We start from the raw sequence: 20,858 nt of genomic DNA, 5'->3' as shown, positions 1-20,858 counted from the left end.
CCACCTGAGTTTGGTGGAAAATCTCTGCCACAAGTCCAGAGCAAATGTCACAGATATTTGCATTCACCCGTTCCACTTCTCCAGAAAATCTCTAAAAGATTTCAGGAGTTTTAATGCTTTTTTTTTGTTCTATGTTAAGCCGTTTTAACATTTTAAGCTGTTGATATGTGCTATTTAAGTCAATTTGCCTTGCATACAGCATACACACACAGATTTCACAAGATTCTGTCAATATAGTAGAAGAAGAAGAAGAAGAAGAAAGACAATGGCCAAGATTAGTTTCCCCCTTTTTTTCTTTCGTTTACCCTTAGTTTCCAGGTATTGATTTCTTTCTGACTTTGTTGATGTCACTCTTGTTCATAAAGTGTTGTAGGCTGTGTGGTGAGGTCAACAAAACAAGATTAGTCTTAGATTAGTTATTTATTTATTCATTTATTTCCAAGGACAAGGACTGAAAAAAGACTTCTATATCCATTCATTTTCTACACCCACTTAATCTGTCGGTCAGGTCGCAGGGGGGCTGGAGCCTATCCCAGCAGTCATTGGGCGAGAGGAAGGGAACACCCTGGACAGTTTGCCAGTCCATCACAGCCAGGGCCACACACATGCTCACACTCACTCCTAAGGACAATTACTTTTAGAGACACCAATTAACCTAACATGCATGGAGAGAACCCACACATACACAGGAAGAACATGCAAACTCCACACAGAAAGGCCCCAGCTGGGAGTTGAACCTGGAATCTCTTGCTGTGAGGCAATGGTGCTAACCACCACACCACTGTGCAGCCCAAAAGTTGTCTATATGATTTGGCAATTAGTAGGATATTATGAGCTGGTATATATCAGAGTGTGTGTTTGCTTTAAGATTTTGGTGGGAGTTTTTAAACTGATCGGTCATGTGAACTCCTGCTACCATGGTGACTGAAACTGGGGTTTCCACTAGATGAGGTTGTTGTTTGGAGACTTAGACTTGTTTTTCGAACTAAATGTATAATTAAGCTAGGATAGGTGTTGAGAAAACAAATATTTTAAAATTAAAATAAAAAAAAGGCACCACACTCACTCCACCTTTTCGGTTAGTTTTGCTAAAGTCCTAGTAGTCCAGAAGTTTTTGATTAAGTTTTCTAATCCAATACACACTTAGTAAATAAGCCAAGATAACACCATATTACTGTTTTACACATCAATACTACATATTATCATGATCTGTGGTAGATATGAAGAAATTAGATATGCTGTGATTACTTGGATGAGGAGAGCTAGGAGGACTGAGACTTCTTTGAGAAGCATTTTGACATTTGGTGGTGGAGAACAGAGAAGATGATGGTTTATCTAAATTATTGAAAAATACAGGACTTTTAAAAAGAATTTAAATAAACGTATGAAGACCATGTTCCACCAGATGGCAGTAATGCAACGCGGAAGATGCCAGCTGCCGTTAAACATCAACTAAAAGGAAGAAGAAGAAGAAGAAGAAGAAGAAGAAGAAGAAGAAGAAGAAGAAGAAGAAGAAGAAGAAGAAGAAGAAGAAGAAGAAGAAGAAGAAGAAGAAGAAGAAGAAGAAGAAGAAGAAGAAGAAGAAGAAGAAGAAGAAGAAGAAGAAGAAGAAGAAGAAGAAGAAGAAGAAGAAGAAGAAGAAGAAGAAGAAGAAGAAGAAGAAGAAGAAGAAGAAGAAGAAGAAGAAGAAGAAGAAGAAGACGGGGCGGTAGATACTGGCGCCACACGAAGAAGAAAATGTATCGTCCCTCGAATAATGGGCATTAACGGCCGTTAAACCTCTAAGAGGAATATATTAAAAGGCTAGTAACGTTCTCACAGGTTTAAAACGGTTTAGTTTTTCGTTAAATAAGGTAAGCCCCAAAAGCACCAACGAAACTCAATCGCACGTTATTAGTATTTAGAGAAATTCACACCTGTGATATGAGATTTGTACAGTGGTTACTAGAATGCTGGTTGACGTTAGCTAACATCAGGTGAACAGCGCTTAGATATTCAACAACTGCACGCCTTAATTTACGGGGATTGAAAAGTCATTGGGGTTGCATTAAATCACGTATATGTGGGTTGTGGGGAGGCCAATCTGTCGTGCTCCAGTTGGTAATGTGTCTGAAAATAAAGCTCCTCGACCTGCTGCGCAAGTTTTCTGCGCATGTTAGCCGTGAACGTTAGCTGACAGTAGCACCTGCACAAATCCCATTGATCAGGTTCGGCATCAGTGATGTTTCCTTGTCAGATCATTTGACCCCAGGACCAATTCGTTTTTACTGGATCTGCTAACAGTTTTCAATAACAACACTGCAAACGGCCTCGGTACGGTACTCGTGACAGCATGGCGACATCTTTAGCGCCAATGTGGGACGAACACCAGGCCTACGAGGAGCTGCTGTACTGGGACAGCCTTATTCAACAGGGCCTCCGACTCCTCCCGGAGGACTTTGATAGGTACGCTGAAAGCATGCTGTATTTCACCACATGTGCACAAATTAAGTTGACGTGAAAGCAAGATAGTCGTATATTAATCTAACGTTTCCCTCTGAACTAAACTTGGTGTGTATTTAATTGAAATCAAAAGAGGAAGTGATTGTGGCATAACTACAATTCAACTCTAGATTACCAGTGGTGACTTAACTTTTAAGTATTCTTCTCATGCACTGTCAAAGTAAATGGGGAATACACTTTACAGTGGGTAAATAAAGGCTTAAAGGATCTTGAAATCTGTTAAAGTTTCTTTATTCACTGCTACCTGCTTGAAAACTGGAGTTAGTCTTCAGAGTGTTGCTTATTTTTTCATTTCATCCTTCCAGATATGAGGAGCTGCGTTACTGGTACGACTGCCTGTGTTATGAAGAGGAGCTGAGACAGTATCATGACTACATCACTACTATTGGGGATATTGAGGATGAACGTCACATTGAGGTTTATCTTTAATCTTGTTGATAACCAGAGACCTTTTGTCCACTTCTTCTTTCACATTAAAGTGAAACACTTTGTGTTTTCCGTAACATTTAATTTCTGTTTGTACTTTAAAAAGATAGATCTTCCTCTTGCAGGAAAGCTGCATCATGTGTGTGTGTTTTTTTTTTGTTTTTTGTTTTTTTTCCCCCAAGTATTTATTTTTATAACTGCTTCAATTATACTTCCTAGTTAAATTTTTTTCCTCATATGAAGTATTTCACTTGTATGAAGCACAGTAGCGGTAAAGTAAAATGTACAAACTGCTTTAATGTTTGGCAGTTTGCATCTATTAGGAAATAATCTCAAATTGCTCTTCCATTTACCTTTTTTTCTTTTTTCTTTTCAATCAAGGAGCCTGTAGCCCCTCGGAAGCACATAGGGGCACATGATCGCACTGTGATGGCCAAACACGCTGAAGTGTACCCCTCTGCAGAGGAGCTGGAGGCAGTGCAGACTATAGTTTCACATGTGGAGTGTGCCCTTAAGACTGTGTCTGACAAGATGGACGCTCCAAAAGATGGCAATGAATACACAGAAGCAGTGAGGTAATCCAGGCACCCAGCTGATCTGTGATGGTTCTGATATGAGTGGATGACAAATCAATGGTAAACCCGAACGCTTAACTCATACAATGAGGACATTTGGTGGCTCTGTGGTGTTTTGGAGCCATTTTACTGGCTTGGTTTGGGTCTACTTACCCTGTTCCAGAAAATGTTAACTTTACTTTAACAAACAGTGGTTCTGAAAAATGTATCCATCCCAGGGTCTCCGCGGATCCTTAAAAAGTCTTAAATCAAAAAATACTTTTTTTAAGGTCTTAAAATGTCTTAAATTTCACCGATTTTCTAAGAGCGGCATTAAATTTCATCTGGGCGGGATGAAAGAAAGATATGTCTGGAGAGACGATTTTCTATCGCTCTGTGCACAATATGGCGACCGTTGACGTTCGAACTTTTGTGTGTGCGCCAGTACTTCCGGTGAAAACTTCCGGTGATTTGACAGCTAGCACGTCAGGTTAGGGCCAGTGGCCGTAAACAAAGGTTAACTTATAGCCGAGAAGAAAGATGATATTATAAAGTAGCTAAAAAGACTAGCTTTTTTCAGTAGCCTAATGCTTACCGATTTAGCAAGCCTAGCAGCCTAGTTGCTAATGCTAGCCGCAGTAACGTTACCAAACATACCCGACGTCAAGGAGTTGGCTGAGCAGGGGCAAGATTATGGAGGGGCTGGCAGAGTTAACTTCATAATGGGTGAGTGCAGGTTTCATTCACTTGTTTTCATTCTTTCACAGGATTGATTCACTTCATTGGTTTATCCGATTGCTGGCCGCCGAGCCATTATCAGGCATGCAAACTTGCCACCTTTCGGCGAAATTCGCCGTTTTGAAATCAAAATGGGTCATTCTTCTGAATCGCGTAGATCCGAGGAGAAAAAAAAAATGGGGGGGGGGGGGGGGGGGGGGGAGCATGTCAACTAGCGAGTGCAACTGTGAACCTCAAAACTACACTAGACCTATCACCGCTCTCTTCTCTTGACAACAAATGACTGACAAGAGTGGCGTGTGAGAGAAGCACTATCACCAATCAGAAGTGAGGAGGGCGAACATTTTGCCCATTTGAGGAGGTCGTTTCATTCGTCGTGAGTTTATCAATGCAGAGTCCGGAGAGCTCTGCCACAGGTCGTATTTGAGAGTGCGACCCCCATCCCCTCGCTGTTCGCCCACACCCCCGTTGATGATGACAGCCTACAGGTGCACTCGTGTTCATCCAGTATGATGCACCATCAATCGAAGTTAAAAGGGGCACAATGTAGGATTACGTAGTGCTCGTGGCATGCATGTCTCAAAACTTACACTGTCATGAAAAAATGCCGTTTAACTAAGCTTGCCGCGAGAATGTTTTTCATGTTAGAGTGCCAGCTGTCGATACAAATTTGTCTCTGGCGGTACGTCAAGTGAATTGCTGATATAAGTTTTTCCCGTGGAGCTCGTTTGGCTCAGCATGCCAAAAGTTCACTTTCGTGGTTTAATGACAGCGGACCGTGAAAGTGGTCGGGAGAGTCATCGTTCAGGCTAAGCATAGGCTGTCTTGGGGCAGTAATTAAAGCTGCAGTCTGCAACTCTTTTTCAAGCATAATGCCTGGAACTGTCCGGGGATTCTGAAAGTAGTACATTAAATACCCCAATACAAAAAAAAAAGAGTTCTCTAGGTCCCCTATATGTCCCGCTAGGTCCCTCCAAAGCCAGCAGGTTTGTTTACAAAATTGCAGACCGGACCGGTAAAAGGTAACCAATCAGGTTACGAGCTGGGCTCTGCTGCCTGTCAATCACCGATTGTGCACGCGCGATACAAGGTAGGCTCGTCCCCACGCTTATTTATCTAGACTATTGAACTTCATTTCGGGCTAGTCTACTTACTGTGTCTTCCATGATCGCAAATGACAGGTGAGTTGATGAATGAGGAGTCGTGTAGGCGCATCTGGCGTGCACGTAGACGTGCACGAGTTCTCATGTGTTTTGAAGGGGCGGGACAGGAAGTTGAATAACTTTTTATTTTTCGGTTAAAAAATAAGCATTTCTTGCATTTTGCGACTACGGAGGTCACCGTTTTCAACTTCAAGCGTTCTGATAGATCATGTAAACTCTTAAAATGCCAAAAAGTAGGACTTTACGTATGACAACAACAAATCTTGCAGACTGCAGCTTTAATTAAACGTTTAATCCTACATACTTGTAGTATCCCTTTAAGGACCATGGGACTAACTTTTTCGTTAAATTTAATGTAATTAAATGTATGATACTACAGTTAAATGCTTTTGAAGACCTGTGATGTTATATATCAAACACATAATAGTACAGTAAATGCAATTGATAGGCCTACTGTACCTATAAATTCATCTTTTATGCTGCACAGCTGTTCTCTACTTAATGCAAATGGGACATACTGTATATTTTATAATATATATTTTGTATAATTTACAACTTAATGCGTCTCTTGTTTCCGCTTTTCCGCGCGTGCCGTGTGTCCGTGTACCCTTGTCACCTTTTTCACCCCTGACCAGTTTGCATGCCTGCATTATGTTTCTGGGTTTGTGTAGGTTACTGATAGTCAGGTTGTGTGATGTGTGTGTGAGTGTGTATTTTTCTATGGGTACATGCCATTGACTGTATGAGCGGTCTGTGCTCGTTTTTTATTTATTTAATTAGATTGGAGATACATTATTAATCCCGACGGAAATTAAATTTTGTCGTGTGGTTTATGCAATGCAAAGTCACTGTCCATAGTCTGTGCTTCACGTGAGTTGTCCAAAGTTCTGGTTTAAGTTAATTTCTGTATTAAAATCGTTTTGCTTGTTGTAAAGGCACAGTAGACATAACTCGAAAATTAGGTTCAATTATGGATTTATTTTGCTCAGAGCCTCAGACAAACAGACAGACAAATGGCAGCGAAAACACGCTCCTTCGCAGAGGTGTGACAATTGGGCACGATTGTCACACCTCTGCGAAGGAGCGTGTGTCACACTGGACTTTTTTTCAACACCGAACAGCCTAGAGTTTTTATATATATTTTTGCCGTGGTAATGGTCTTAATTTTTATTCTTAGAGGTCTTAAAAAGGTCTTAAAAGTCATTAAATTTGTTGATAAAAAATGTGCAGATACCCTGCCATCCATCCTTCCATCCATCCATTATCTTCCGCTTCTCCGGGGATCAGGTCGCGGGGGCAGCAGCTTAAGCAGAGAAACCCAGACGTCCCTGTCCCCGGCCACTTCCTCCAGCTCTTCTGGGGGGACCCCGAGGCGTTCCCAGGCCAGCCGAGAAACATAGTCTCTCCAACGTGTCCTGGGTCTTCCCCGGGGCCTCCTCCCAGTGGGACGGGCCCGGAACACCTCACCGGGGAGGTGTCCAGGAGACATCCTAACCAGATGCCCGAGCCACCTCATCTGACTCCTCTCGATGCGGAGGAGCAGCGGTTCTACTCCGAGCCCCTCCCGGATGACCGAGCTTCTCACCCTATCTCTAAGGGAGAGCCCAGACACCCTGCGGAGGAAACTCATTTCGGCCGCTTGTATTCGCGATCTCATCGTTTCGGTTACTACCCATAGCTCGTGACCATAGGTGAGGATAGGAACATAGATTGGCCGGTAAATCGAGAGCTTCGCCTTCTGGCTCAGCTCCTTTTTCACCACGACGGGCCGGTGCAGACGCCAACAGAACCAAATCGTCCGCAAAGAGCAGAGACCTGATTCTGAGGTCGCCAAAACGGACCCCCTCAATTCATAAAAATTATGAACAGAATTGGTGACAAAGGGCAGCCCTGACGGAGTCCAACCCTCACAGGAAACATGTCCGACTTACTGCCGGCAATGCGGACCAAACTCTGACACCGGTCATACAGAGACCTGAACAGCCCATATCAAGGAGTCCGGCACTCCATACTCCCGGAGCACCCCCCACAAGAACCCCCGAGGGACACGGTCGAACGCCTTCTCCAAGTCCACAAAACACATGTAGACCTGTTGGGCGAACTCCCATGCTCCCTCCAGGATCCTGCTGAGGGTATAGAGCTGGTCCACTGTTCCACGGCCAGGACGAAAACCACACTGCACCTCCTGAATCCGAGATTCGATTATCCGCCGGATAATCGAAAAATGTATCCTTTAAGAAAATGCCCTGAACAGGCAAATATGAAAAGGGCTTTTCAGCACAACATGCCACCGTGACTTTTCGGCCAGGTTTGGGATACTTGAAGGGATGAAGCCACAGAGCACTGAATATGACAAATACTTTGTACATATATTTTTACATTTTAATACTTTATTTTATTATTATTATTATATTTTTTGTTTTTATGGCACCAAACAGACCAGGCCAAATTCCTTGTGATGTAAAAATTACTTGGCAATAAAACCATTTCTGATTCTGATTCTGATGATCTGATTGGGGCTGAAAAACAGCTGTTGTGACCTTTAATTTGTCAACCATCTGTAAAGGAATGGCACATTATTTTAGCGCTGCTCTGTTTCAGTTAAAAGTAAATAATAGTTTTTCTTTCCTTCTTTCCTTTTCCCCCTCTCAGTCCAAGTGGTGATTCAAAGGAGCGAATCTTGCGTGGCGTTATGAGGGTTGGACTGGTGGCCAAAGGACTTATACTGAAAGAAGATAAGGACCTGCAGCTGGTGTTGCTTTGTTCCAACAAGCCTACAAATACTCTGCTTAAAGAAGTGGCTCAAAGGTTATTTGTAAAGTTAAAGGTAGAAATTAATTTACAGTTAACTGTTGAAATTAATGTATTTGATGGCATATTAAAGACATATTTCAGTTGTCAAGTTATTTTTTCGTTTGTTTTTTTTACCCCCGACAGGCTATTTCTGCCGGAACATACACATTAAGCAACCATCCGGAGGATGCAACCATAGTCGTGAAAAGCACCAAGGAGTTAGTCCTGACTCTTACCATCCACTTGACATCACCTCTTATCAGGACAGAGCAAATGAGTCTAACTACAGAGGAGGAAGGTGCGTATGCTGGTCTAGTTTCCAGTTAGACCTCAGCTCTCACAGGCCTGCTCTGTGTGTCCTCAGTTTGCAGGCGCTGTGCTGCTCCACTGATCTGTAACGCCACGCTGATTATTACCTGGGAATTCCACCGGGCGCGGCTCACATCTCATCAGCACGGTTTTGTTTCGTCATCCACATAACTTCATGGCTGTGAAAGTTTCAGAAGCAGAGCATTTGAGTGCCAAAGTGAACGGGTGGCGTTTCGTTATTATTATTTATCATAATTTCACATGAACGCTAAGGTTGGAAATCTTTAGGCACTTCAGGATTGCATCCGCTTATGATTCAGAGGGCTGCATTGCGATTATAAAACCATTATCGATGTATCGTGATGTGACAGCTTGGCTAATTTAAAGCAAAGTGTTTTTAATGACCCCTTGTTAATTTATTGGCAGCAGCTTTTAATATAAAAAAGCTTGATGGTCTTCTGGTCGGCGATGGCGGGTACCATCGGCTGTTTTTCTTCCGTCTCCGGAGTTAGTTTCAATAAGGTTTCTCATGTTTCCAAAATATTTCAGTTTAGTTTTACACTCCTTGCATGTCTTGTGGCTCTTGTCCGAATCATTCATTCATAGAAGCCAGAGTGGGTGCTGGTCGTATTTGCTCAGCCATCTCCTCGTGACTCTGTTATGTGTTCGCTATCATCTGTCCAGGACTTTTGCGTTCCTCAAAATTAAGTTATTAATTAACGTTAAGAAAATCGAGTTTTGACAGTTGCAAACTGATTCAGAATCGCTCATGTCCGAATCGTGATGCCTCTAAAAAGAGATTTTACCCCCCACCCATAATGAACACCAGAGATTTTCAGAAAAAGCTTTTTCCGCATTTGCTGCTTACACAAACACGTCGCATCACATGTTAAAAAAATAGGACTTTTAAGTCCTCGTGAGTGGCAGAATAAACAAGGAGCAGCACGACAGCTGTGTGAGACGGGAAAATGAAAGCATTGTGTTGCTTTAAAAATATGACATGCACCCTAGTCCTGAAATGTTTGAGAGATGTCCATGGAGGTGGCATGTGATTTTCTGGAACGTCTTTTAGATTATTTAGTCCATCTTTCTTGTTTAGATTTTCCACCCAGCCCTATACTAAACTCTCTGGAACACCAGCAGGTGAGACTGTGTTAAGATTGGTATCAGGATCCTGTGGGACCTGATGCAGGTCAGCCGGGAATGGACTGTTGAGGAAATGAATTTGATGTGCTTATTTTTAGCAAAGCAGAGAGCTGCTTCTGGGATGCTTCTGAAATGCTCCATGTGTCGTAGAACCACAACCATTGTCTTTAGCATCGGTTATCAACTCCACAACCACTTTGCAGCTGCGTCCAGTGGAATCCAGGAGTTATTCCCCACAAAATCTGTCCATCTATATCTCATTGAAACTCAGTGGAGCTTCTACAGTGACTGTCTTAAACTGACGCCAGTGAACAACCTTCTCGTGTTGGCTATTCTTTTCCTTGACAGTCCTAGCGTCGTTTTGTGACCTTAACTGTTACTTAAGGCTCTACGTTTCCTCTGTAGTTGCTGATGCATTCTGCTCATGTTGGTATGACACGGCCTCAGTCAAAAAAAACAACTGTTTATTCTTGTTGTTTTCATGTTAAAAGTGAAGGCTCTCTCAAGAATAACAAGTCAAAGCGCGCATTGCATGTCCTTGATGGTGAACATGTACATTTGGGGCCAGCTGCAGCAAAACTGATAGGCAGTGAGGACATTTCCGTGGCTTAGCTTTTAGAGCATTACAATTTGAAGGAAACAAATACGTATTTCTAAAAAGGGAGAAGTAGTCAAAGGATTGTCTGTTTACAGGAATGCTCTGGTTAGTGGATTGTTTGTGGAGCTTCTGTGTTAAACAGCATGAGCTACGTTCACATGAAAGTTTTAAGTTGCAGTGTTTGTGTGTTTTCTTTTTAAAGATCAGGGAGTTTTTGGAGCCTCACATGTAGAACCATTCCAGTGTCAGTGCACTTTTAGTTGATTCACTACACTGCACACTGGAGCTGCTCAGTGAAACTCACAAAAACTGACCTTGATCGAAGCCCTGAAAATCTTTCCAAGGTAATCAAGCGCATTATCGTGCCGACATGTTCTGTGAAGTGCTCGGTCGGGTCCATCAAATCAGACTTTTCATATAGACAGATGTGCTGTTTGTCATAGACAAACGTATCATTACTAAACCAGTTTCTCTGATACCGCTGCTGCATCTTCTCTGTTTCTGATTACATACTCTGGTGGAACTGCTTGAAATATTAGCCTGCAATAAGGGAATCCTGTTATTCTTGCTGCATTTACTTTAAAACACTTTTATCAGGTAAAGACTTGACTATATAAAATGTACAATAACGTAATTCATTTAGTGATACTCATAAATGCCTTTAGTTGTCACTGCATTTAAATGCTGGTGAGATTACAGATGCATCTCAGTGAATTAGAATATCATAGGAAAGTTCATTGATTTCAGTAATGCAAATCAAAAAGTGAAACTCCTTTTAATATATAGATTCATTACACACAGAGTGACATATTTCAAGTGTTTTTTTTTTTTTTCTTTTATTTGCGATGTTTATGGCTTACATCTCCTAAAAAAATTCAGTAGCTTAGAAAATTAGAATATTACATCAGGGTCTTTGATAGAGAAATGTTGGCCTACTGAAAAGTATGTGCACGTACTGTACAGTCTGTGGACTCAGTACTTGGTCGGAGCTCCTTTTACTTGAATTACTGCATCAACGCAGCTTGGCGTGGAAGCGATCAGCCTCTAGCACTGCTGAGGTGTTATGAAGTCCAGGTTTGTTTTGATATTGGCCTTCAGCCCGTCTGCATTGTTGGGTCTAGTGTCTCTCTTAGAGTCTTTATGGGGTTCAGGTTTTTGGCGAGTTTTCAGGCCAATAAAGCACAGCGATACCATGGTCACTGTGGGCAGGTGCCAAATCATCAGCGCTCTGAAATGTTCTAGTAGACGCCTGCGCTGACTTTTGACTTGATAAAACAGAGTGGACAAACACCAGCAGATGACACGGCTCCCCAAATCATCACTGACAGTGGAAACTTCACACTGTGCCTCTCCACTCTTCCTCCAGACTCTGCGACGTAGATTTCCAAATGAAATGCAATATTTACTTTCATCTGAAAAGAGGACCGTGGACCACTGAGCAACAGTCTGGCCTTTTTTTCCTCCTCAGCTCAGCAAAGACACTTCTGACGTTGTCTCTGGTTCCGGAGTGGCTTTATGTAAGGAATGCGCCGGTTGTAGCCCACATCCTGGATACATCAGTGTGTAGTGGCTGTGGAATCACCGACTCCAACCGCAGTCCACTCCTTGTGAATCTCTCCTAAATTCTTGAATGGGCTTTCCTTTACAGTCCTCGCAAGGGTTGCAGTTTTCCCTGTTGCTTCTGCATCTTTTTCTACCACACTTTTTCCTTCCCCCCGACGTTCATTAATATGTTTGGATACAACACGCTGAGCTTCTTTAGCAGCAACCTTTTATGGCTTAGCCTCCTTGTGGAGGGTGTCGATGACTTGTCTTTTGGATAGGGCTGGGCGATATAACGATAGCTATCAAGAAATAACTTTTCCGAGAGAAAGAGAGAGATACAAAACATGGTCGATATACTTTTTGATAGATTACATTCGTCCATCTTTTGAGAGATAATACGAATAGCCAATGACAACGAGAGTTGCGGCGCGCTGAACCAATTACGTGGCTGGAATAGAGCCATGTCAGCAGCTAGTCGTGGCGTGTTTGTTTGTGCTGCTGCAGCCGTGTAAAAAAAGAAAATGAGTGCTCCCTCGGAAGAAACAGCCCAAGGCGTAAGGGATGACATTGTTGATAAGAAGGGCCCAAAAAGTTCAGTGGTGTGGAGGTATTTTGTTTTTTTTTAAGTCCGATACGAAACAGAGTAGTGTGCACTGCAAATTATGTCGAGCACATGTTCCGACAAAGACGGGGAATACCACTAACCTTTTCATCACCTGAAGCAGCGCCACCGTTTGAGCACAGAGAATGCAAACTTTTACAAACACAGCCTGGAACAAGCGCTTATCTTCCCCCAATAACGACGCCTGTACAGCAGCAACAGAAGACCACAGAGTCTGCTTTATCCAGCGCCGTATGACACAAAAATCTAAGAGACACCGTGATATTACAGCAGCTTATTGTATTGCAAAAGACATGCTACCAATAAGCACCGTGGAAAATAAGGGGTTCAAAGGGATGCTAAAAGTTACGGACCCGATATCTATCGATATCGACTGATATAAAAAAAAATAAAATAAATTGTGATATGACTTTTTCCCATATCGCCCAGCCCTACTTCTGGACAACTGTAAAGTCAGCAGATCTCTCCAAGATTGGGTAGCTTACTGAACCGGAGACCATTTAAAGGCTCAGGAAACCTTTACAGGTGTTTTGAGTCAAACAGCTCATTTGTCTGACACCATGAATCGACAATATTGAACTTTTTCACAATATTCAGATTTTCTGAGATACAACATTTTGGGTTTTTGTTAGTTGTGAGCCATATTCATTAAAATAAATAAATGCTTGAAATATGCTGATGCCACTCAAATGAATTAACTTTTCTATAGTATTCAAATTTATTAAGATACACCTGTATTATTACTTCATATTTTCACCTGTTTTAAGGACGATTCAAGTTCTTTATTTTTACTCATACATCCACCTATTCTGGGAAAGTACGAATCAACTTGCAGCAATCTAAATCTCGCTAAAATAAAAATGAATCCATCTTTGTAGTGAAGGATCAATGTTCTGAAACTTGGCCAAAGCTGGTATGGCTCTTTGTGCTTCTAATCTTTTATTAAGCCACGTTTGGGCAGGGACTAATCAGTTTTGCTGCAGTGCTGGGCAAACAGGAAGTTTCTCTAAATGCCTGTGATTTACAACTGATTGCCTTATAGTTTGTCAAGTTTTGTAGGAACGCTGGACCTTTGACCAACTGGAACCCTGTCTCAGGAGGTGGGGGGGAGCAGCAAACCCAAGCCAAGGAGCTGAGGGAAAGGGGTGTTTATTGTAGAGCGGTGCACATACATTTACAACATACCAGGCACTGTTACAATTACAACTGGCAGTATTTGTTACGAACACTTTCACAAGTTCTGGAAAAGTTAGCTGAGATCTGTGAGTGGTGACTTTTATACTTACTGGGGGGGAAATAAAAAGGTTTACACATTAGGTACTTGGGACCCCCTTTCCCTGCTGCTGGTGGTTTGGGAAAAGTTGCTACTCCCTGAGCTGCAAGACAGAGCCGACCCCCTTGGTCAAACTGTACCTTTTCTTCTTACCCCACCTCGTCAATAGAAACGCAAACAGTCAACGATCCGCCGGACGTTCTGGACAGGCAGAAATGCCTAACATCCTTGGCGTCTCTCCGCCACGCCAAGTGGTTCCAGGTTTGCATTCACGTCCTTATTTGTATATAAGGTTGAACTGTTTTCTTGAATGATCTCTTTTTGTTTATGGTCCATCTAAAGACAGTAAGAGCTCTTTTTTTTTTTTTTTTTTTTTTTTTGTTAATGTAGTTTATCCTTTAAGATGTCAAACTTTGATATCTGTTAGAAAATCAGCTGATCCATACCAATGACGGATTCGGATAAATCATTGGTATTGATTAAAGCGTAGAGTTTTGGACTGAGCTCTCTCAATTTCAACCCCGGCACTGTGCAAAGATCCTAAATGTCTAACATACCTGGTTCTAGCTGTTGTTGATTTGGAGATAGCTCAGTAGTCCTTACCGTTGAATCGTTTCGTGGAAACTCAGAAAGCGCAGGAGTGAGGTGACATCTGAGGCGGCAGATCCTCCAACTGAACTGGCTTTTGTTTTGTGTCTTCAGGCTAAAGTCAACGATCTGAGTTCTGCCGTCATCGTGATCCGAGTGATGAGGGATTTATGTAACCGTGTTCCCACCTGGATGCCCCTGACTGGATGGGTGAGAGGATCTGCTAAGACCTAAATTAAATTATTCCTTCAGCCTAATTTTGTAACCTCTGGAAGTTTGTAGTCCTTGAGCTTTGATGCGCCTCATTCAGCTGAATTTTTATGTAAGATTTTAATCTGATGATCATTTTCACTAAGGCTCCGTTCACACCCACACTGTGGGTCTTAAGGCTCAATCACGATTTAATTGCGTGGTTGTTTACTTTATCATTTTAATGCGACCGCCCTGAAGTGACCCACATACTCAGAAGAAGAGGTGACGTCACACGAAGCACGCTGTGTTTACAGAAGTAGATCTGGATGCCGCACATGTCAGCGTGTGTGCATCAGTTCTGAAGTTCAGAGCCAACAAAATCATGACAAAGTGATAAAGAGAAGAGGAAGGTTGAGAAAAAAAGAGCACACATTTTAATGATGTGCCATGGTGTCTGCCATGTTTTTTTGCCGCGTCCCGCCACTTCAATGACGTGAAAGTCGGATGAAATGCGACATGAATGTTTAGAGTGAGGTCTCTTTGAAAAACATCAGATATGTATCTGATTTAGGACCAAATATGAAAGTGGCGTGGGTCTGATTTGGGGAAAAAAGAAAAAGATTTGTGCTGTTCAGACTGTCATGAAGCATCAAATATGGGTCACAAATGGACAAAAAAAATCTGATTTGTTCCACTTTAGCCAGCAGTGTGAACATAGCTTTCGTGATCTTCCTGTTTAGATTTGTTCTCTTTTCCCCTTGTAGCCTCTTGAACTGCTGGTGGAGAAGGCCATCAGTACGTCTGAAAGACCAATGGGAGTAGGCGAGTCTTTCCGCAGGGTGTTGGAGTGTGTTGCCTCTGGGATCCTCTTGGAGGGTGAGATTTTATGAGTTGTTGAAATTCACATGAAAGGTTTTTTTTTTTGTTTTTTTTTTATTGGCACCAATATTAATGTACATTTTGAAATGTGTCTGTTTAAAGATGGCCCTGGTATTAAAGACCCATGTGAGAAGGATGAAGTAGACGCCATTGCTGGTCTGACAGCGCAGCAGCGTGAAGACATCACACAGAGTGCTCAGGTATAGTGAGCCTGCAAAAGCATGCAGACACATTTAACAACCAACAATCTTTAACAAATAAAAATGTAAATAACTCTTTGTTCCTTAGTTTGCCTTGAGGCTTTGCGCATTTGGACAGATGCACAAGGTGTTGGGGATGGACAGCAAGCCTATTAAGCCAAAGAAATATTTGGGCATGGGCATTGGCAGCAAAGGAGGCACAGGTAGACGATTGAGATTCGTCCCTTTTTGTGTGGGGTGTGTGTGTGTGTGTTGACATTTTCATATAAAGGTCTGCTCTCAGGCTTGTTCCTCTTCTTTTTCCCCCTCGCACAGCTCAGATATCACCTGCCGGACACTACAGCCTTCCAGCAAAGAGACCTTATTCAGAGGTGGAGAAAGGAGAGGAAGATCCCCAACTCGACACCAAACTGAAGAAGTTTCCTAAATTACAGAAGCGCTTTCAGAGGAAATCATGTCAGTATTGAATATCATTGGACTCTGTACGGGCTTCACCTTTTTTTTACGTGCAAATTCCCACGTTTACAAACGTCACAGAGCACTTCATAAACTCCACGATGAAACATCTGTCTGATATTATAGGCATTTTGTAATGGACAGTATTGTGTTTGTCACCTTAAGTGGGCCAATTTAACCTGATTTTATGTAATTTTATTTATTTTTCTCTTTTCTCCTTAGAAACTGTAGTGTGAAACCGCTTATAGACTCATTACATCGGTCACAGTGTAGAAGTACAGCCTTAGTGCTCAGGCAGTACAGTAAAGGTTGAAAACATTGGACTCAAGCAGCCACTTATTTTTGATCGCACAGTAAATGTTCGCTCATGTTTCTCTTTCCTGTTTCTTTTCCTGCAGTAACAGACGAACTTAACATGAATGCTGTGATGCGTCTGAACCAGTATAGACCTGGCCTGGAGTACCGTCTTACATCCCAGACGGGTCCGGTCCACGAGCCGGTGTTCACAATGGCTGTGGACCTCAACGGAAAGACCTTCGAAGCAACGGGGCCTTCCAAAAAGACCGCTAAACTTAACGTGGCCATTAAGGCAAGACTGATAGATTTGAATCTACATAAGTTGATGTTAATTTGCTATGCATTGGAACCTGGTATATAAGATAAATACAAATATAGCTGTGATATTTAAGACTGAGAAAACTAATTGAATCAGCTGATTTGGACTCTTTTTTTTTTTAGGTATCTTTTTAGCTACATCTTCACTACATGCACAGTGGAAACTTTGACCCAGCTCTTCTGTGTCGATTAAGAAAAAAAAAAAAAGCTTGAACATACCAGTTGTGCACTCGGCTGATTGTTTTCACCTTTTTTTTTTAATTTTTTGTTCTCAGGTCCTGCAAGATCTTGGTCTTCCAACAGGCTGCGAATCTAAAGAGTCCAGTGTTGATGCTGAAGCAACCCAGAAATCCACCGATGCTGCAGCCGCGACCTCCGTCTCGTCAGAGGAGGTGTGGTCCCAGCATCTTTACTTAAACCCTCTTTTTTTCCAAACATACCCTCTGCTTCTCCTTGTTAGATTGAAGCAGTCGTCTGCTTTGGTGGTTAATCTTTTTTTGTCCCGCTGTGCACAGAGTGGTCAGGGTCCCATCCTGACAAAAAATGGCAAGAATCCCGTGATGGAGCTGAATGAGAAACGGCGCAGCCTGAAGTATGAGCTGTCTTCAGAAACGGGGGCCAAACATGAAAAGTGCTTTGTCATGGAGGTGAGTCAACAAAATTAAAAGCAGAGAACAAATATAAACGGATGTTCAGAAGCATTTGGGTAGTTACACTAAAGTTGGCCGCCTTCAGAGAAGATGGTGGTTTGGAAGAAAAAGAGCATCTATCCATCCATTTTCTATAGCCGCTTAATCCAACTCAGGGTCGCGGGGGGGCTGCAACCTATCCCAGCTGTCATTGGGCGAGAGGCAGGGTACAACCTGGACACACAGAGACAATTAGCCATCCACGCTCACACTCACTCCTAGGGACAATTTAGGCTCGTCAATTTACCTAACATGCATGTTTTCGGGCGGTGGGAGGAAGCCGGAGTACAGAGAGAGAACCCACGCATACACGGGGAAAACATGCAAACTCCACACAGAAAGCGCCCAGCCGGGATTCGAGCCAGTGTGAAGCGACGGTTCTAACCACCGCACCACCATGCAGCACAGGAAAAAAGCAGTCACAGTGAAATCTTGTTCCTGGGTGGTGTTCTTTATATATGAAGGAGCTAGTTCTGGGTGATATACCAACTTTTTTCAATGCATACATGTACTCTTTTCAAAGAGAGGTGTGAAATCAGATGATACTTTTTACACTGATATAAAAATGCTGCCTGTGTGTATATCTCTTGGCAGTGCAGCCTCACCCCCACCTTTCTGTGTTTCTTAGCAACACTCTGAGCTGGACTTGCTTGATTGTTCCCCAATTTGAACCTCAAACTTTAACCTGGTCGACCAGCAGTCACCATTCAAAGCAAATAGTTAACGCCCAAATATATTTGGGAAATAACGCTTGCAGGACAAAACTCACAATGTTCAGTTTCTTCCCTGTTTCTCAGGTTGAAGTCGATGGGCAGAAGTTCACAGGGAGGGGCTCTAATAAGAAGGAGGCCAAGGCCAACGCCGCCCTCGCCGCCCTAGAGAAGCTGTTCCCAGATGACAACGGAGTTTCAAACGCCAACAGAAATGCTCCAAAGAAGAAAGTCACCTACACTGACATGGTAATTTATTCAACAGGTGATCATTTCAGTGTACATCTTGAGATGATTCGATTTTAGATTTTCAAAGCTTCAGTGTAAATTTTCTGTTCAATAGCACATCCCGGGATTTGGCACCATCCGTGGCATTCCCTCAGACTCTGGGTCCCGTGGCTGGGGACCCAACAGAGGGGGCCGAGGTAGGGGCCGAGGCAAACCGTTTCCCCCGGGACCCAGCTATAACAAGAGTAAGGAATTTTACACTAACTAGGTGGCAGCCTAGTCAACATTTGCAACAAGCCATTCACACCAATGAGGAAGTCAACTTAATACGATTTCTTTCCTTTGTTTTAAAAGCCAACTACAGTTATGAGAGCAGCACTGGAACAGGCTACCGTAAGTATCTAAATGTCTATCTGTTGTGGTTTTTGCATATTTTCTACCCTTTGGATTTGTTTTTTGTGTACATCCCAATATTTAGTGATATACTGAAATAAAAATCATTGGGGAACCTTGCTTATTTTAGATTGGTGCTGAAATTCAGAGCATATCTCGAATGGGATGTAATTTCTCTACAGTATGGGGAGAAAGGAAGGCCGGGGATGTGGTATCCACCCTTGCTACACTAGTTGCATCATAACTGGCAAAATGTAAAAAAAAAATGTGATTATCATTTTAGTCTATATAATACCTAAATATTAATTGGTTTTACCCTTGCCAAAGTGAATATTTTAGAATAATTCTGATAGCAAGAAAAATAATGTTTGTAGAACTGACAGAACTTCCATCCGTCCATTATCTTCTGCTTATCTGAGATGGGGTCACAGAGACAACAGATCCAGGAGGAAAGCCCAGACATCCCTCTCCCGAGCGACACTCTCCGGCTCCTGCTGGGGGATCCTGAGGCGTTCCCAGGCTAGATGGGATATATAATCCCTCCAGTATATTCTGTCTACTCAGTGCCTTCGCTGCCCAAAAAACCTCCAAAGGGAGGCGACCTGGAGGCATCCTAACCAGATGCTCTACTTCGAGCCCCTCCCCCTATCTCTAAGGCTCAGCCCATCCATTTCAGCCGCTTGTATCTGTAAACTTATTCTTTTGGTCACTACCCAGATCTCGTGGCCATTAAGAGGGACCAGTAAATTGCTCAGCTCCGTCTTCACAACAGACCAGCACAGCGCCCTCATTACTGCTTGCGAAGCCCCACATCCGTCCGTCCATTTCTCACTCCAGTTTGCCATCATTCGTGAACAAGATCCCTAAAGACTCGTCCCCGAACTTTAGGGAGAACTCCAACTTTTCCTGTTGAGAACCACAGCCTCAGATTTGGAAGGCTCACCTTCATCCTGGCCGTTTCACAATCGGCTCCAGTGTGCGCCAACTTATAACTGATTTTCTTCTTTGTTGGAATCGCAAGCGTTCATCGATCAGCGAGTTGTTTTATGTTGCATTCCTATGGATTCATTCGTGAATCCAAAAGGAAGCCAAAAATCATACGCTGCACACCCTTAAAAAAAACAGATAAGTGTTAGAAACATTTGACTTTGAAGTAGAAGTGACATTAAAGCTCTCTCTCAACTGTCTTTCAGATAAACTGTACGGCAATAATGCAGCCAGCTCCGCAGGTAAAAGCACCGTCACCATCGGATCAGGCAGTATCACCGGCTATGGCACATTTTACCCTGAGAGCAGCGCCACCTACTCCTCTCCACCTGTCCCGAGCTCCAGCAGCACAAAGGGAGAAAGCTACCGCTCAATGCCTCCTCCCACGGATCAGCAGAGCCCGTACAGCTACGGGTATGGAGATGAGAAGAAGAAGATGCTGACCCAAGGTCCCAGTGAGGGTCAGGGAAGCAGCTACTCCATGTACAGCACAGCTTACCCCAGTTCTGTGACAGGAGGACATGGGTATAATAGTTATGGTAAGGACAAATGACAACTGTAGTACTGTGTGTGTACTTTAGACATTGGTTTGCTCTTGAACAACTGTTTTTAAGTGTCATGGTTTGTTCCCGTTACTCAGGCTGGGGAAACCAGTCGTCGTGGGGGAGTCAGCAGGGATACGACATGTACCAGGGCTTCGGAGGACAGAACCAGGGCTCAAGCTCATACTCTGGATACAACACGAATTACTAATCCTCACCCCACACTGCCATCTTTTAACCTCGAGTCTTCAGCCTTGACGATGATCCTGAGATGCCACTTCTGTAAAGGAAAAAAAACTTATTGGTGTTTTCTTTGAAACTGGAATTTTGTCGTTTTGTTTCTGGTAAAACATTTGTCAACAAGGTCTGTTACTTTTATCTACATTTATCTATGTTAAAATGAGTTTTCTTTTGTTTTTCTATCACGTGTGTTGGTTGTCGAACAGAATGTGATTCTGATTTAAAACTGCTTGTAGTTTTGAGGTAAAGATTTATTCCTGTCATTAAAGAGGCTCTAATCTTTCTTTAAAAAACTTTATCATACTCTCTCTTTTTTTTTTTTTATAAAGTCTGATCTTAACGTGTGGTTTTCATTTTAGAGACGGCCTATTTAAGTACAGGGAGTAACATTAAGAGGTCAATATTAAACAAAAGAAGGCCATCTTGGTGCTATAGATGTTTTCCACCTCTCCTGAACTTTCTTGGAGCCT

General features: G+C 42.7%; 1 protein-coding gene across 2 annotated transcripts; it reads left to right on the top strand.

Annotated features, from left to right (window-relative positions):
* Positions 1 to 1,621: 1,621 nt before the first annotated feature.
* LOC142378822 (interleukin enhancer-binding factor 3-like) lies at positions 1,622 to 20,686 on the top strand. 2 transcript variants are annotated; one of them, XM_075463731.1, is made up of 20 exons: positions 1,622 to 1,853; positions 2,284 to 2,445; positions 2,808 to 2,919; positions 3,310 to 3,503; positions 8,036 to 8,210; positions 8,321 to 8,474; positions 13,839 to 13,930; positions 14,372 to 14,467; positions 15,214 to 15,325; positions 15,431 to 15,528; positions 15,617 to 15,731; positions 15,844 to 15,984; positions 16,383 to 16,573; positions 16,875 to 16,991; positions 17,115 to 17,246; positions 18,086 to 18,247; positions 18,342 to 18,471; positions 18,581 to 18,619; positions 19,813 to 20,145; positions 20,247 to 20,686. In XM_075463731.1, the coding sequence occupies exons 2-20, from the start codon at positions 2,333 to 2,335 to the stop codon at positions 20,357 to 20,359; spliced, it is 2,619 nt and encodes an 872-aa protein (XP_075319846.1). In that variant the 5' UTR covers positions 1,622 to 1,853; positions 2,284 to 2,332; the 3' UTR covers positions 20,360 to 20,686. The 2 variants fall into 2 exon arrangements, with proteins under 2 accessions (XP_075319846.1, XP_075319847.1); XM_075463732.1 differs by having other exon boundaries at positions 2,237 to 2,445.
* The last annotated feature ends 172 nt before the right edge of the window (positions 20,687 to 20,858 follow it).

Source organism: Odontesthes bonariensis, chromosome 4 (genome assembly GCF_027942865.1).
Source record: "Odontesthes bonariensis isolate fOdoBon6 chromosome 4, fOdoBon6.hap1, whole genome shotgun sequence".
NCBI lineage: Eukaryota > Metazoa > Chordata > Actinopteri > Atheriniformes > Atherinopsidae > Odontesthes > Odontesthes bonariensis.
This window is presented reverse-complemented; position numbering and strand designations above follow the sequence as displayed.